General features: G+C 35.4%; 1 protein-coding gene across 1 annotated transcript in view; it reads right to left on the bottom strand.

Annotated features, from left to right (window-relative positions):
* LOC110038802 (CRM-domain containing factor CFM3, chloroplastic/mitochondrial-like) overlaps positions 1–17,875 on the bottom strand; it is a gene marked incomplete at its 5' end in the record, with an annotated part of 38,646 nt that extends 20,771 nt beyond the window's left edge. Inside the window, 5 exon segments of the mRNA XM_020743705.1 lie at positions 831–1,046; positions 1,048–1,194; positions 15,295–15,425; positions 15,515–16,010; positions 16,902–17,875. Of these exon segments, the coding sequence (XP_020599364.1) occupies positions 831–1,046; positions 1,048–1,194; positions 15,295–15,425; positions 15,515–16,010; positions 16,902–17,875 (1,964 nt within the window).
* Positions 17,876–17,962: the final 87 nt, after the last annotated feature.

Consider the following 17,962-nt stretch of genomic DNA (forward strand, 5'->3'; position numbering starts at 1 on the left):
TAACAAGCATATTGACCCTTAACAGTCCAAGATAATCCTATTGAATTTTAGAAATTAAAATTTTAATTATACAAGCCTTTAAGAAAAGGATAAAAACCCCGCCCTTCCAAGCCAGTCAAAAAACTTACACGCCCAGGTCAGTGAAGAGCTCAACCAATAGAGTTTTGTATTGCTGATAAATCTCATTAATGTGAAACTAGATGCATCGATGGGTAAATAACATTAGCTTCAGGTGAAGCCATCTTAATTTTATGTTGCATGAAAAAAATATGAAAAAGCTAAAACCATAGATTTATTTATTGATTTTTTAATTGGTATGAAGCTTCTCGTGAAACTTGCAATTTTATTAAATTATACTGATATGAAGCCTTCCATTAAAAGATGAAATTGATTTTTTTATTTGTTTAGGATTTATTATATTTTATTTAAATGATTATATTTTTATTAGTATTTTCATATTGAATTTTAAATTAATATCTCGCCTTAATCAAGCTTCTTGATAAGCTTGCACATGAGCTTGATCGTTTAAATAATATTATTCACAAACATAAATTAATCAAACAATCAGGTGTTCAAGTTTGATCATTTAACATTTAATTATTTATAAAATATATAATCTCGTTCAATTAGTTAATTAAGCAATCATTAATAAACTCTAATTGAGTTGAGCCACAGTAGCTAGTCAAACACCCTGTTCATTTATATCCCAGATCATATCAAAGTTCATCATGAAGTTTAAATCGATTAAGAAGAAAGAAAAAAAAAAATCAAGTGAAACCCATGCCTACAAAATAAGAGTCAGGGTAACATCATAGGCAAGGAAAACTTACAATGTAAAGTTTATGTTCCATCTTCTTGAACAATCGAGCTGCTTTAACTCTGAAAGCTTCTTGTTTCATTGCATCACGCTCACCATCAGTTATAACTCTTCCCCATTGTGCCTGAGCCTCTTGGAATTCAGCCAAAGTTCCAGCTAGTGCATGTCCTTCAAGTCTTTTCTCAGTGCAGGATTGTCTTGCTATACTACTGCGTGAATTCTCTTCATTCTCTTCTACTTCTTGAATCTTGAATATCTTTTGTTATTTGCTGCCTTTCAGCCAAAGCAGTTGCCACTGAAGAAGGGAGAAAATCCTTTCCGCGATAGATGACAATGAAATATTTGTTCCGAAGAAGTAAAACACCTCCAGTAAGATTCTGAGAGTAAGAAGAAGAATATTTTTAGAATAAAAGATAGAAAAAATAAATAAAACCCTACAAATAAATCTAATTAGAATCTTCACCTTAGCATACTCCACCAAGCCTATGTTTAATAGTCATTAGATAACCGACCACCCTTATTTGCACTAAAAATATTTTTATAATGCTTAGGGGCCTAAGAAGAACCAAACTAACAATCCTAATAACCATTTCAAATGGTAGAGATAAATATCCACAGAACTAAGAAGAATTGATCAGTTAGAATGCTGAAATTGTGATAACCTATAGCAGCTGCCAGTTAACATATCCTTTACATGCTCATGTACTAAATAACTATTTTCATGTTACTAGGTCAGACTATTCTACTCCTATCTATTAATCTTAGTTGCACTCGAATCAACCTATAACAAGAAATAATTCTATTGGATAAAATTTCAGATTGTTCTAGCGCAATACTCATCAATTCTGATAAAAGCACCATCTTCAAGGAAAGGCCAATATTTAAGATTTAGCTTCATTTTTCATGTCTGCATCTCATCCAATTAAACTCCTTTTCAGAACAAATACTAGAAATTTTGAAATAAAAGTTTTACTAAATAATTTCTGCTACATATAAGCCCCTGACACCGCCAAAATCCCTTGCTTCCATCCTCTACAGTCAAAAGAGACAAAAGGAAGGACATCATGAACTCATCATAAAAAATACCAACATATCTGGTTTTGCAGTTGCAGTTCATCATAAAGTGCTCAAAGATATTCTTCTGCTAGATCTATCTTGAGTCAAACATGTATAACTAAAGTTTACGTTCTCATCGAGATGTATGATACTAGACCTAACAAATATCAAATTATAAAAATTATAATTTTGGTGTTCAAATCAGATTCCCTTTGTACATCACTACAAGATAATCAGAGAACGAATGATCAATAGTGTCATTCATACATGAGATAAATTAGTTTTCTAATAAGAAGCATAGTTTATACTGGATTTAACTCAAACCATGACAACGGAAACAAATGTTACTAAGAAAAACGGTATGGGTTACAAGCGAGACTCCAATAGAAATAAAAATACAACAAAACTAGTCGAATAGGGATATTCATGGACAGCGGAGGCGAGGCTGGGGGTTGACGATGGCACAGAGCGAGAGGTGGTAGGGTGATCGGTAACTGAAAGGTGGACAACAGGGCTGTCATTCCGTGGGTGGATGTAGAAGAAGCAAGAAGGCGGATTGTAGGCCAACGACTGGGGGCAAGAACAGCAGGGCTGCAAGTCGGCTTGTGGACGTAGGAACAACAGGGAGGCGAGCTGCAGATTGGCGACAGGAAACTAGAACAGCAAGACTGCAGATCACCAGGTGGAATCTGGAACAGCATGGAGGGAGTTTGCAGACCTAGGCTGGAAACTGGAACAACAAGGCTAAAGATTAGCAAGAGGAATCTGGAACAGCAGGGTTGAGGCGGCAAGTGGACTTGGTGGCAGCGAGAAGAGGGAAACAAGAAGGAAACATCACAACCTCGGACAAGTTACAGCTGGAGCAACTTCTAGCCGTTGGATACAGCCGTCAGAAGGGAGAAATGTCGGTAGGCAAAAATCTGAAATTAGCAAATAATCAAGAATCAAACCCTAAGCAAACAATCAACATATATATAATAGATCCTAGTAGTTATAATAGGAAGAAATTAGAATAGGAAGGAAATAGAATAAGAAAGAGAATTGAAAAAGGCAAGGAATATAAGAGAAAGGAGTTCCCTCTATGGAAGGGAATATAATAGGAAATGAAATAGAATAAGAAAGGGAATTGAAAAAGGCAAGGAATATAAGAGAAAGGGAGTTCCCTCTATGGAAGGGAATATAATAGGAAATTGGGAGGGGAGAATGGGCGGTAATTCTCACCCATTAGAAGACTGGCCGATTCAGCCTCCCTACTAGACTGACACCTACATGCTGGACTGATCGGTCCAGCCCAACAGCCCCGCGTCAATATCATTCAAACAGCCTATGTTATATGTCTAATTCAAACTTTCATTGATAAATATTGATGCTTTGATGAGCACATCTATGACAATCTCTTAAAATCTTAAACAACGAAAAAATCCTTATCGGCTTTTCCTGGTCCTCATCGACTGTTAAATTAAGTAATAATGAGAATTGATTTGATTAGCAAAAAAGCGAGGGCTCTGAAAATTCACGCTCCGGACTCTCGTTCTCGTGTTAGGTGCATTTATTTTGATATTCCGAGTAAAATTTTCATAAGACAAATTAGATTGTAGGTGAGACACTATCCAAAGATTTCACCGTCATTTTGTAAGAAGCTTTTGATATGGGGATCAAGATTTCCCATAGGCGCAAGGCTCTATGGTTAATTACCTCTCTCGATAAAGGTAGAGCACTTTTGATTAAGGTTGGTCAATAATTACTAAATATATAGTGTATAGTAGCAACAAACATAGATTTTAAGTTATAAAATTTATCATCTAGAGCTTAAAGTGAATAATGAAGAAAATGATAATGAAATCTGATCAAAATCCCATGATGATGTCGTCTCAAGTCATCGTGATCCCTAATCTATTTAGTCAGAGGAGATGGTAGAACTAACCTGACTGAAGAATTTCTTGTCAGCCACCATGGGTTGCATCGTCCAAGAGGCCCTCGTAGATCTGAGGTAAATGTTTGGCTAAAGAGACAAATTTAATTCCACCTTAGCTAACAAAAAATTGAATGTCAATCAAATGTACCTTTATAATTCACAAGTTAAATGATAGAAAACTATTGGGAGCATATGGGTTGCAAGTGTGATCATAATTTAATTGTATCATTTGGCATCAAACAACAAGGTCAGAGCGCTCTAATCATAACTGTTACTTTTTATGGAGTCATTGGGTCATACCACACGAACAGAGGACTCAGGCAACATACTTAATGGCATGAGATTGTTTTGAGTGTGAATAAAATAATAAAATCGATGCGATATTCACTTTTTATGAGCTAAAGTCAATCAAAAGTTTGTCACCTTCGATAAACTATTATGGAAGATGGAGAAAATTTGCTTAAAATTTTGGTGATTTTTTTTTAACTTCAATGTTTTGGTTGGGTACTTTGAAAACTTGATTTGAAATATTTGATTTAAGAATTGACCGCTACGATTAAAATCTTCAATCAATTCGCCCATCATCGGGGATTTGGACACTTAGAAACATTAATGTTCATAATTTAATTGATATCTGTAAACTTAAAATCATTAAATATTAGTCTTATCGACTCCAGTCTTGATGAAAAGGAGAAAAGGAGAAGAGGAGAATCAGACTAGGTGACTTGGACTTATAAATTTTATGCTTGTTATTTAAAAATTATTGAATGTGCACGTCGTTTCGACTACTCAAGGTAGTTCAAGAGAGGAAGTCGAAGGAAAGGGGAGGAAACAAGCAATCCTAACCTTAACGACTTGTCGGGGGAGGCAATCGATGTGAGGCGAAAGCAAGAGGATTGACAAGCACAAGCTAGGGCTTCTCAGTAGCCGAAGGCGGTAGCAACGATAGACGACAACGTTTTAGATTGTCAAACAAAGGAGTTTTCATTGAGGGTAGGCAAAAACGTCGAGCGGCTCGCAGCTCTGGTTCAAAGGAAAGAATGATTTTGGCGTGAGATAATCACAGACAAAGGATTTTCCACGCATTCGATATTAGGGGCGAGGGCAACAGTGTGGGAGGCTCAAGCGTAGCATAGAGCAGGTCAAATCATGCGTAGAGGAGGAAAACGAGTTTTGTGTGAGTAGGGCTTTCGATCGAAGATATAAAGGTGAGTTTTAAATATTATATATAAATTATTTAGCATAATATGTTTCTTCTCTTTCCCTAAAGACCCCTTTAGAACTCTTCAGTGAATGCTAATTTAGGTGTAGTATTGAAGATTAAGAAGTAAAACTTCTTTGTATTACTCTCTCTTTGAGTATCTCACTGACTTGTGAACTATCCTAAAAAGACTTCAATGTACTGAAATGTGAACCATCCTAAAAGGACTTCAATGCCCTTGCGGGTTGGGTGAGTATTTAGGAGGTAATGTCTGAGAATCAATCCCCTTAAGCAAGGCATTGGCTCACCAAAACAGAAGATTCAAGAGCCCTGTCACACTCTCTATATATATATATATAAGTTTGTTATTTAAATATTAAATTTAAGTGCATCTGATTCAGGCTATAAAAGTATCACTTTTGGATCAAGAAAAGGTTGAAGATGGCAAGAAAAGTTAATGTTTTATTTCCAAAAGTATTTTATATAAATTAAAAATATCTAATATAAATTACAATGATTAAATTTAAAGTTTAAGTATTGAAATCCTAACTAAAACAATTAATAAAACAATAAATAATAACTAAATTAAAATATAATTAAGTAATGTGTTAAAAATTTAGTAACATGAATAATTTATATTTTATAAGTGTTAATTTGAAAGAAGTGATAAAAACAAATTGTCTATGATCGAGGTGAGTAATTGTACTTTTAAATTATAGTAATAATTTAATTTCTTCTAAATCTGATACAATATGTTAATTGTTTATATAGTTTTACATGCTCTTTTAATTCATTTAATCATATTGAATTCCATGTTACTAATTTTTGGATGTCGCGTCTATTGCATAATTCATGTTATTATTTTATGTACTTAATGTTATGAAAATAAAATAAGAATGAGATTTATTATTTATATTGTTTGCATGTGCATGTCTTTTGCTATTTCAGTGGAATTACATCAGGGATCAGCTTTAAGCCAATATCCTTTTGCTTTAATTATGGATGCTCTTACAGGTCATTTATAGGAGGATGTACCATGGTGTACGTTTTTTGGTGATTATATGCTTCTTGTAAATATGACTCAAGAATAAGTTCAAGAAAAACTTGAATTATGGGGATCTACATTGGAGTCTAAAAGCCTTTGTTTGAGCAGATCTAAAACTAAAAACATGGAATGTATTTTTAGTAGTAGAAGCTCTAGTGGCAGAGTTGTAATAATAGGTGTCAAATCATTAAAATGTGTGAATGTTTTAGATATCTCGGGTCTATTGTTCAAAGTGATGGTGATATAGATGGGGGTGCTATTAGTAGAATTCAGATTGGTTGGTTGAGGTGAAGGAATGCATCAGGCCTATTGTGTAATAGAAAAGTACCGATTAAACATGAAGAGAAATTTTATAAGATGGGTGAGACTTGCAATGCTTTATGGAGTAGAATATTGGACTTTAAAAGAGAAGCATAAACAAAATTAAGTGTTGCTAAGATGAAAATGCTTAAATGAATCAATGGCTTGACACTTGGACACAAAATGCGAAACAAATCTATCTGTGAAATGGTTGTTGTAGCTCCAGTGACAGACAAAATTAGAGTGATTTGTCTGAGATAGTTTGGTCACATTAAAAGCCAACCATCTGATGATCTAGTTAGGAGAGTAAATGTTTTAGTGTTAGGAGAGTAAATGTTTTAGGAGAGTAAATGTTTTAGTTTTGACATATGTTAAGTAAGGCAGAGGTAGACCTAAAAAGACAGGCATATTGCATAAAAAATAGTCTTAATCTATTAGAATTCATGAAAATATGACACTCAATAGGACACAATGAAGAAAAAGATTCATTTAGCTGGCCCCACTTAGTGGGATAAAAGTTTGTTTTTGTTGTTGCATTGGTTGCATGTGCATGTATAACTATGATAGAGTCGCCCATTTATCATAATAGCAGGGAACACTAAGATATTTGTGCACGTAAATGAAAAATAATATTTATATTGAACTATCTTAACTAATATAATTTTTAAATAGTACTTTTGTGACAGTTATACAGACATTGAATGAAATAAATATGTTATTGATATATTAAAACACATTGAGTATCATAAAATATCGTAAGTGATCATATTGATAAACTACCAAATATTTTATACTAATTTATTAAAAAACATAAATGACATGCATATTGTTTTCTTTTTCTTTGTATTGTTGTAGTTAAAGAGTGTGAGCATTCATTGGTCTTGGTTAACTTCTTGTTTTAAAATAGCATTTCAATTGTAACTGATTGATTAAAAGATGAGCAATAGAAGAGAAAATATTTATAGATGATGTGGACAACCAATAAAGAGGTAAATTTAATTGTATTGCTTTAATTTACTTTCTTTAGTGACTCATTCATTTGTTAAATGTTAATTATAGAAAATAAATATAGATAACTTAATTCCCATTGTCAAACAATCTATACACACCTAAGTTATATCCTAGACTCGGGTTGGGTCGTAACATTAAAAATACTAGACTTGTCAACTCCAGCCTTTAAGACTACGAAGATAAAATTAGAGAGTGAGACTTACAACTCTACCCTATATACAAAGCAGATTGTTTGAAGAAGTTGATAATTTAATTATCCTGTATTTGATCTTTAACATGCCTTTAATTTAAAAATAATCATAAACTTTTTAAAAGAACTTTGCATGCTTAACAGAGCAAATGAGTGAACGATTAACCTTAACCTACACAACATTGCAAGTTATTTAGTCGAAGCACATACGAGCTTATGATTTTGAAGTTGTGCATATATTTCAATATTATATTCACAATATGTATTTTATATGAGTCTTAGCACGTATAGAAGATGATTTTTAAGTCTTTCAAGGCCAATTAAAGTTTTGAAAATATCTCAAAGTGTAAGTGTAAGACTTATAATCTAAATTAAAGTTTTGAAAAATATCTCAAAGTGTAAGTGTAAGACTTATAATCATCCCAATCTCTATAAATTACATAAATGTTTCATAGTTTGTATGCATGCACATGACCTAAAGGTACTTGAAATACTAATTAAATGAATCAAAAAGTGTTTGCACAAATCTTAAGTTGCTTAAATCTAAAGTCTTAAGGCTTTGTAAATCATAAAATAACCCAAACCTTTTGAAAGTTCATGTGAATATTAGAACTTTGAAGTACTTACACTCTGAAAGTTATTTTGCAAGTGTAAAAATTCCATGTTAGGTTCAATTTTAGCAAACCAAATAATTAAAGTTGAAGTTATTATGCAAATTAAAAAAAAATTTCACTTTTCAATTATTCTTTAACCCTACAATAACAAAGTCTTAATCCCACTACGTGGGGTCAGCTACATGAATGCTTTTTCTCCATTGCGTCCAATTTAGTGTCATATTTTCATTTAGTTCTAATAAATTAAGATCATTTTTTATATAATAAACCCTAGTCTTCCTAGGTCTACCTCTGCCTTTCTTAACATAAGTCGAATCTAAAACATCTACTCTCCTAATCAGATCATGAGATGGTCGCCGCTTGATGTGACCAAATCATATAAGACGACTCTCTCTAATTTTGTCCGTCACTCGAGCTACACCAACCCTATCACAAATATATTCATTTCGCATTCTGTCTCTAAGTGTAAAGCCACTCATCCACTCAATCATTCTCATCTCAGCAACACTTAGTTTTATACTGGAGAAGGTCCCCACACATCTGTGTACAAGTTCCAGGTTTCCTGTCTTTGGCGCTCTGCCACTATTCAAGAAACTGACATTTTTCTGTTTCCCCATAATGCAACTCTCACACATGCTGAGATCAACTAACTTCAGTTCTAGTAGCTTGTCTCTGGACTGAAGTTCTTTTATACCCCTTTGACTCGTATGGCTAATCCTGCAATGTCACAAATCTGTTGTGTTCTATGCAGCGATAGTATCAGCACCGTTAATTAAATCAGTAGTCACATATAGTGTAACATTTTTCTTACCTCGAGCCAGTACCAGTGCCTCTGTTGTGACCTTGCAGATGTTATCTAAGAACACCACTGAATGATTACACTAATAAAATTGCCCAACAGATATGAGATTTTTCTTTAATTCAGGACTGTGTCTGACCTTTTGCAATGTCCATTTATTATTGTTTGGGAGTGCAGTGTCAACGTCTCTCATTCTCATCACGTTCAAAGGTACTCCATCAGGCAAATACACCTTCCAAAAGTTATTTGCAACATACTTCCGCATTAATTTCCAGTGAGAGAAGTAGAGAAGAAAAGGAAATAGTCGAGAGCTTTGCAAAGGAAATAATTGAACGATTAATAAAATGCTATAAAGGAGAAGCTATATAACCAAAACTACCTATAGGAGAAGTGGATCGAGCTCAACACTACTCAACACTATGCATGCTCTAACAAATATCTACATATTTTTGCATGTGCTATTCATATACAATGTATAAATATGTGAATTGGTTCTTTTTGTTATTTTTTAAGTGTTTGATTTTTAGGCAGTGTAAATTAACAGGTGTATTACCATATGTAAAAGTATCCACCTGTGGGCTTGCATGTGCATGCATATGCATAGGTCTTAATTCATGCATGTATGCACTGTATATATAAGTGTGTCCGTGTGAATATGTGAATTTTGTCTTCCTTTTTAAAAACTAAATATTTTGGATGAGCTTGGTATTGACTAGTTCAAGCGTTTTTTGGGGGCAGCTAAAGTTTAACAATATGTTGCTGTACAGCAACTACCACAAGAAGCTACAGTGCAGAAGCCGCTTTGGCTAACCTAAATGTTTTTATTTTTTGCACTTTGAAAGCAGTTGTACTGCAGCTGTTTCTGTACAAATGATCATTTTGTCTCTGTATAGTAATGTTATTTGCAACATAACTATTCATATCAATACATTTTATACTTTAAAAGCAATAATTCAGTGCAAAACGTTACAAAATAAAAATAAACATCTCATTTAACAATTACTATGATTACTAAAATTAAGAAAAAGACTATTAAAATAATAATTAATAAGATAATATTATTTCTAAAATGCAGACGACGCATGTCAAAAGCTAAGCAGTCCTCTAGGGATACTCTTTATCCCCAATTACTCTCGACAGCGGAATTTTCCAGCCTATCTATCCACAGAAAATAGTCACAATTTTTAATGATTCTCTACGGGCACATGTAAAACTGTTTTCCATAGCTAAGTGGCTGATGTGAAGTTAGCAGGGAAAGTCCACAGTAATAGTGCAATCCTCGGAACATCTTTCCCGAATGCTTAAAAAAATCTCATTGGACATAGCAAGAGTAAAAATTCATAAAAAAAGTAATTAATTATAATTTTATGCATGAGGTGTCAGAGAACTCAGTATATAAACCAACGAATCTGTCACTATAGGAAGACATCAGACCTTATAAAAAAAAATTCTTTGTTGTCTTTAAACCACATAATACCAAGCTCGTTTGTGTCACATATGCATATCAACAAAAAAGGTCATTCAGAAGAACCTCAAAAACCATAGAGTCAAAAAAAAAAAAGAGTTTGGTTGCCTTCATTATGATTTCACAAATGTCACCAACCAATAGCGACATATAGGTCATCTAGAATAACTCATAAAGTCAAATGTCTCATCATAGACCTCTAAAATCCACAAAGAAAAAATGCAAAAGGAAAAAAGACACTTAAAAATTTCATAAAAAACTAAAACAATCAATATCAAATACACAAGGAATGGAAATAAACATGAACTATATAAAATACTAATACAATAAACAGTGAATCTCTTCAACAACAATTACAATTAATAATATAATAAAAACTCCAATCACCCTCCAACTATCGCATCCATAATTGAATCTCTCAACTCTGTTATCTCGCTTGCACATTCCCCGTCTTTAGTACAGGTCTCGGGAACATCATTTTCGGCCTGACAGACGGTACACATATGCCTCGATGGAGACATGTTGATCCTTATGCCGCCGAATATAATTGTGGTGTGTCATTATGGTAATCACAATCTTGATCAGTTTGGGAAACGAGTAAGATGCATATCGCGAAGTATAACCCATTTCTTTTTCTCAAAGATCTTTTTAATAACACCGTGTAAGGATGAATGTCATTTCTTGTACATATCTTTTTTACCCCGTATGACATTGCTGAATAGCTCAAAATCAGACATGTGATATCTCGTATCAAGATAGGGATTGAGATACCCTCGCTGCAACGGATATCAATCATCGTCCAAATATTATTTACCTGATATGAATTAAATGATTAATGTTGAAGGAAAAAAGAATTATCAAAGTGGCTTTGTCTCAAGAGAACCTGTGGGTGGATGTGGGAAGTTGCAATTGTTATTCTATGTTGCAGATTTAAAAATTCGACTGTCAGGTGCACTTCCCTCTTAATCGGTCATGACAAAAGTGAAACACATGTTGAAGCCGCATACTGCGATTATATTCAATGTCGGGGACCCACAACGGCCGATGAATGTGATTTTCTCATTATTTGGAACACATGCATCAACATGTATTTCATCGATTGTTCCAATACAATTCCAGAAAGATAACGAAGGGTAACGTAAGTACGATATTTATATGAAAATTGGATGTAGTAAAAATAAGAAATTATATTCAAGTATGGATATACTGTGCATCATGCAAAATCTCTATGGCGATCCATTCGAAGGATTTATGACTTGCGAAGAAAAAGTGACAAGTGAATTCAATCCTATTGAGAAGTATCTTCAAATCGTTTCAGAACAATGTTGAAATGGCTCCATAACGCATCACATTGATTTATTACATGATAATATGTAAAGAATTATTGTCACCATCTCTCGTGACGTGTTTGGATGAGTCATGAAATCAATGACTCTGTGTAGTTCTTCCAACAGATCGATGAATATTATCTGTGTCATGCGGAACATATTGTTAATTCTCGTTGGGTAGCCCGCAATCAACTCTCTAACCCATTTGCCACCAACATATAAAGATCTCATGCAAGGGGAGAGCTCAATATGAGTTAAAATAATCATATAAAGCATATTGCAGCTTGACCTCTCCTTCTACGCCTTTCCTTATTTGCATCCATGTATTACGGTATTAAAGTGACTAACACATAAGCATCAATAAATTAGTTATAATCAAATAAGGTTATGAACAAAACCAACATAAGCAAATAATATTATAGAAGTAAATGAAAAACATAACGAGGAATAAAAAACTCTCAAGTAAAGTGGCATGTCCAAAGCAAGAAAAATATCGAATGCAACATGAAAAATCATAAATAAATAAAATTTTCCAAGATAAATAAATAAATAACAAATATGAAATGTTCAACATAAATCTAATATTTGTCCCTTAAATGTCACTGCTCCCATAAAAAACGTAGATAAGTCAGCCTATGGTCAGCAAGCATCGTTACAAAAAACTCTTTCCGGGTCGAATCTTCGAGCAACTTTATAAATTACAAATACAGCAATATGTCCTCATAAATTTATGGAGTTGCATCCAAAATTCGCATAACTTGCTGGACAGAAGTTATTTGTGATGAGTCAGGGTTATTGATTCATAAAGCCACCAATTGTGAGATCTGACTTGTAAGGAAAGCAGCTCCCCACTTATTTCTATTCAACCTGGGGACGATTTCACCAGCTCGTGGTCTCAACTCCATGAAGGTCCAAACTGCGGCCTTCATTAGAATCACTTCTTTTATCAGCTCCCAAATTTTGGGGATGCCACCAAACCCCCGCTTCACTGAAGGCACATTCATTGTTGTCCATTGTCACGGCACCTCCAAACATCTGATCTAACTTCTCTAATTCAGGATCCAATCCATTGTATTTAATTTTTTTTTTGCGGCAGACACCACTTAGAAATTCATATAACATGTTGGTTTTGAAAACAAACCAAAGATTGACAATAATATGGGACATTTCGAAAATGCTCGACTCCAGTCTCTCTGCCCGCCACTCCTCGGAAGCATCAATCATTTGCTTTATTGTATCCCACCATAAGTCCGTTGATCCTCGGTTCAATTCCTTTCAGATTTTTCAAACATTCTTTAGTTGATCTCACTTGTTTTTTAACCGCATCCTATCATATTATCTGTTTATACGTTCTTTGAATTTTCTAATAGAATTTTGTCACTCGTCCTTGTTAAAATAGGTTGTCAGGTTATTTCCCAATTCGACCTCCTAGTTGATCTTACTTGTTTTTTAATTGCATCTTATCATACTATTTGTCTGTACTTTCATTGAATTTTTTAATAGTATTTTGTCACCCTTCATTATTGAAATAGGTTGTCGGGTTATTTCCCAGTTCGACCTCCTATAGGCAAAGGTCGCAAAATATTATTTGTCTCTTTATCCCACATTGCAAATGAACCAACATCTTTTGTCTAAACCTAGAAATCAATTAATATAAATAGGAATGCCACAATATCATCACAAATGCCACCACCTACACACACAAACACCTCCACACACCAGCATGTCAAAACATTAACACATCCACCACACCACCATCACCATCTCCACACACCAACACCTCCACACTCAAACACCTGCACACAAACACAACCACACACCAACAACCACCTCCACAACCACACACCAACACCACCATACAGACACCACCACCTCCACACGTCAACCACTAGCACTACCTCATAATCAGCACCACACCACACCACACCACTTTCTTCAAACCATACACCGCCACCTCAACGCCACAAACAACCAACATAATTAGCACAACACACTACTTCACCACCTCCATATCACGTTACCCCACAACACACCATCACCTCCTCACAACCTACAACCAAAGTCAACACCCTCTTTCATCCATTTTTCAAATTCTCACACAAACATCAAAGATGATGGTAGAACCACTGCCCATATATTTCATTTGAGAAAATTACATACAGGACACCGGAAACATTGTTATCTACAAATCAAGCACTAACTTTCATTATGTTTCAAATTCTCACTCAAAAATTAGAGGAGAAAAGATAAAACACAACTCCATATTTTTCAAATTATCGCTCAAAAATCAAGCAACCAAAACATTATTTATAGGGCACCCATATTTTTCAAATTCTCACTGGTTACATACAAGGCACCCGAAATAGTGTTATCTACATACATGGCACCCGAAACAGTGCTATCTACATATAGGGCCCCCGAAACAGTGCATCTTACATTCCATATTTTTTAATTGAGGTAGTGACATATAAGGCACAAAAACAGTGCTATCTACAAATCAATCTCTCACTTTCATCCATTTTTCAATTGAAGCAGTGACATATAGGGCACCCGAAATAGTGTTATCTACATACAGAACACTCGAAACACCATTCTACAAAACCCTACAAATCACAAAATTAGCAAAAATTCTCATAATAACCACAAAAAAAAATGAGAAAGCCACAAAATGAGAAAGTTCAAGGTCGATTCCACAAAATTCTCACAAAACCCTATATATCGCAAATGAGAAAGCCACAAATTGCAAAGAGAAAGTCATTCCATCAAATATGAGCACATGAATTACATACAATGCATAATAACCAGAGAATGGTTGAAAAAGAGAGAGGAGAAAGGCAAGTTGCCACCGGAGAGATCGCTCGAGAGACGTGAGAGAAAAACAAGATACCTAGGCAGCGGAGTAAAAACATTGCGAGAGCAATTGAGAGAGATAGCTAAGGAAAAAGAAAAGCGAGAGAGAGAGCCAAGACGTCAAGAGAGGGAGCCATGGGGCAGCAGGGTAATATATACATAAAGAAACGCGGGTCTCAGGGTCGAACCCAGGGCCGCTTTTTAGACAGATTATTTAGGAACGTCACCGTGCCACTAGTTCCAAACATTCCCAGCCACATTTTCAAAACACACCGTGCCAAAAATGCTACCCAAATTGGCCCTAAATTAATGTCTACATTATGCATAGGCACAAAAAATAAATAAATATATATTTGTTCGTTTTACATGTGAATGTCTGCATATATGTGCAAGTTTTATGTCATATGCGTTGTTATGTCCATATAACAATTTTCAAAGATTTTTCCATTTTGTATCCTTACAACATGTTGCATAGAAATAAGATCATTTGGTGAAAGTATAAGAGCATTCATTTAAAAAAATTAACAATATTGATTTTTATTAAAAATGAATGGTAGAGTCAATAGAATTCAAGAGCAAACTTTTGTTGCATATGCATTACGCACTAGGTTTGGCAAGAAAATTTTATAAAATAGAACGAAAGCAAACTTGAAATAACAAATCAAATAAATTGGAATAAGGGAGAATCTCATAGACTGTCTACCTTTAGTTCCTCAGCCATTAGTTTGTTATTTGTATTTTGAATTCCCTGCTTGATGGCAATCTTGGCAACTAAACTCTTCTCCCAAAGCTTCAGTATGGCAACCGTCAGACCTTGGTGGTGTCTATTTCTCCCTTCATCAAGATACAACCATAAACTCAAGAGGTCCATAAGATCAAGTAAAAATCATAGCCTACACTTCAAACCTTAGAATGAACAATACCTAAGGCAAAATGGCACGGAAGTCCTTTCGCAAGCTTGCGAAGATCTGTCATCTCCGAATTAGTAAGCCTTGAACGCATTCCCACTGGAAGAAGTCTGAAAGGAGTTTTAAATCCAGGAACAGTTTGAGGTAGTAAGTCAGCATCTACAGGCAATATCCCAATTCCCCACCAATCAACAAAACGAGGGCCCAATTCATCAAGTAATATATTGTACTCTGCTTCCTCCTCGGTCATGCTTTCAACAGGCTTTCTGATAATCTGAAATGGTTTGATATGATTTGAACTTGAAGATGAATCATGGTCTCTTTTTTCACTAGATAACATAGTAGCACTCGAAATATCTGGAACAAAATGTTGATCATCTTCATCTAGTATCTTATTTGAGTTCACTTCAATTTGAGAAATTTGGAACTTGGAAGGTCGTTTATAGTTGCTTCCTTGATAAACTATCATCACGCTGCCTGATCTCCATATAACCAATCCACCTGTTCGACGCTGATTAAAATTACAAAATGAGATGAGACTTCTTTTCATACATGAAGTGTGATAATGAGTAAGAAAAAATCCAAAGACACTAAATGAAGTGCTAAAAGAAAGACAACTAGTAGAAAGTATAATAATCAATAAGAACACAGAGATATCACTATCGTCATCCATGAATGAAGTTATAGATAACACAAAGTGTATGGCCATGCCATATCATTCTCCCACTACTTAAATCTCCCAAAATACGAACTAGTTAGATAATGTTTGAAGATTTTATTTTTAACATACATTCTTCAATCTCCTATATATTGTATAACCTACGTTCACAACAGAAATTTCCTTTTCCCATATATAAATGTATCTAATTAATGTATTAACAATTTAGAAGTAATATACACAAAACAACTCATATATTTTGCATATCAAGATTTGCAATTTCCTTAGGTACGCAAGTCTGTCTATTTTCATGACATTTATTAGATAGAATGTTGCAAAAGAGCACCAATGTCCATTCAGAATGCATGAGAGATAAAAAACATGCTCATTCATTGTCCTGAATTACAATTTATACATGAAAACCCATCAAGATAAAAAGTGAAACATGGCATCCTATGCCCGCAAGCAAGCTTCCCAAATATTAGATAATGCAAAACCATAAGTAAATCCCCATGTATCATTGACAAGATTGACAATAAGGGCCATTTAGGAGTGCTGATATCACATTTGTTTATTTTCAGAAAAACTAATCACCTGAAAAAGAGTAAAGCTTCACTCCCCAAACAAACTGCATATACACTGTAATAATCCTAATTTCTGTGTCCCTGCAATGGGGTCGGCAGAAAACCAACAAAAAAAAATCATAATATAAATAGATAAAATAAGATAAAAAAGATCTCCAACCTCAACTAGTTTATGCGCCGTTTTCATGTCACGTGCCAGCGCCTCATGGAACCTGAGCCGCACCAGCTCCGACTTTCGCCAGGTATCATGAATCTTTTCCAGTACAGGCTGAGTGAGCCCAGCCTTGGGCACGCTAATCCTCTCCCTCAGCGTCATCCCGAGCTGCCTCAGCCTCCTGAGCTCCGAATCTTCAATGGTAAGTTCCGCAAGCCACGGCGCCCTCACCCTCTTTTTCTTCTTCTGGTTCCCATCTTCTCCCTCCGTGAACTGATTATACCCGTCCCTCTCCCATGGCAGAACCGGCTGGTCCACGTACTGGGTATCGGGCCGATTCCAGCTTCGCTCAAGTAAATCTCCCAACCTCTCGCTGCCGTCCAACTGAACTTGCGGCTTCACCTCCACTTCTTCCATTTCATCATCATCATCATCTAGACCCAGACCTAGACTACGAAGCCGATGGACGATCCTGTCTATGGAGCCTCCTGCATCTCGGGTGGCTGGGGATGTCTGGGGTTCCGGGGTATTCCATTGCTGGATCCAGGAGGGAGTGGCGGTTATCTGGTTCGAATTTTCATCAAAACAGGCGTCGTCGTCCCATTTTGATTTTCGATGGAGGAAGGAACGACGAGAATCGGTTCCGGCGCCTCCACAGGACGTGCGTTCCGCGAAGTGGAGGGAAGCTGTGGTGGAGAATAGGAGAAGAAAGCGGCGGTGAAGGAGGCGGGAGAGAGAGGGATTGTTGCGAAGGGGCTTGGAAATCATGGAACTGTGGAAAGAGAGCTCTGATATCTTCACTGTTGAGAGAGCCATTGAAATTACCAGCGCCCGTAGATGAGAATCAACTTCACTTTCCCGGCATATCGGATATACGTCCTTGAAGTTCCAGCGAAACAGCGGAACCGGCACTCTTCTCTGGGAGTTTGGATAAGGAGCCGCGAGGTGAAAGCCCGTAGATGCAATGTGGTTGTCCGGACCTATCGAATAACTGGAAAATTATAAATAACAATTTTTCCTGCTGTTTTGAGCATGAGAATTGGATAATAAACCGGCCCGAAAGAATA

The sequence above is a fragment of the Phalaenopsis equestris genome, unplaced genomic scaffold (genome assembly GCF_001263595.1).
Source record: "Phalaenopsis equestris unplaced genomic scaffold, ASM126359v1 Scaffold233928, whole genome shotgun sequence".
Lineage (NCBI taxonomy): Eukaryota > Viridiplantae > Streptophyta > Magnoliopsida > Asparagales > Orchidaceae > Phalaenopsis > Phalaenopsis equestris.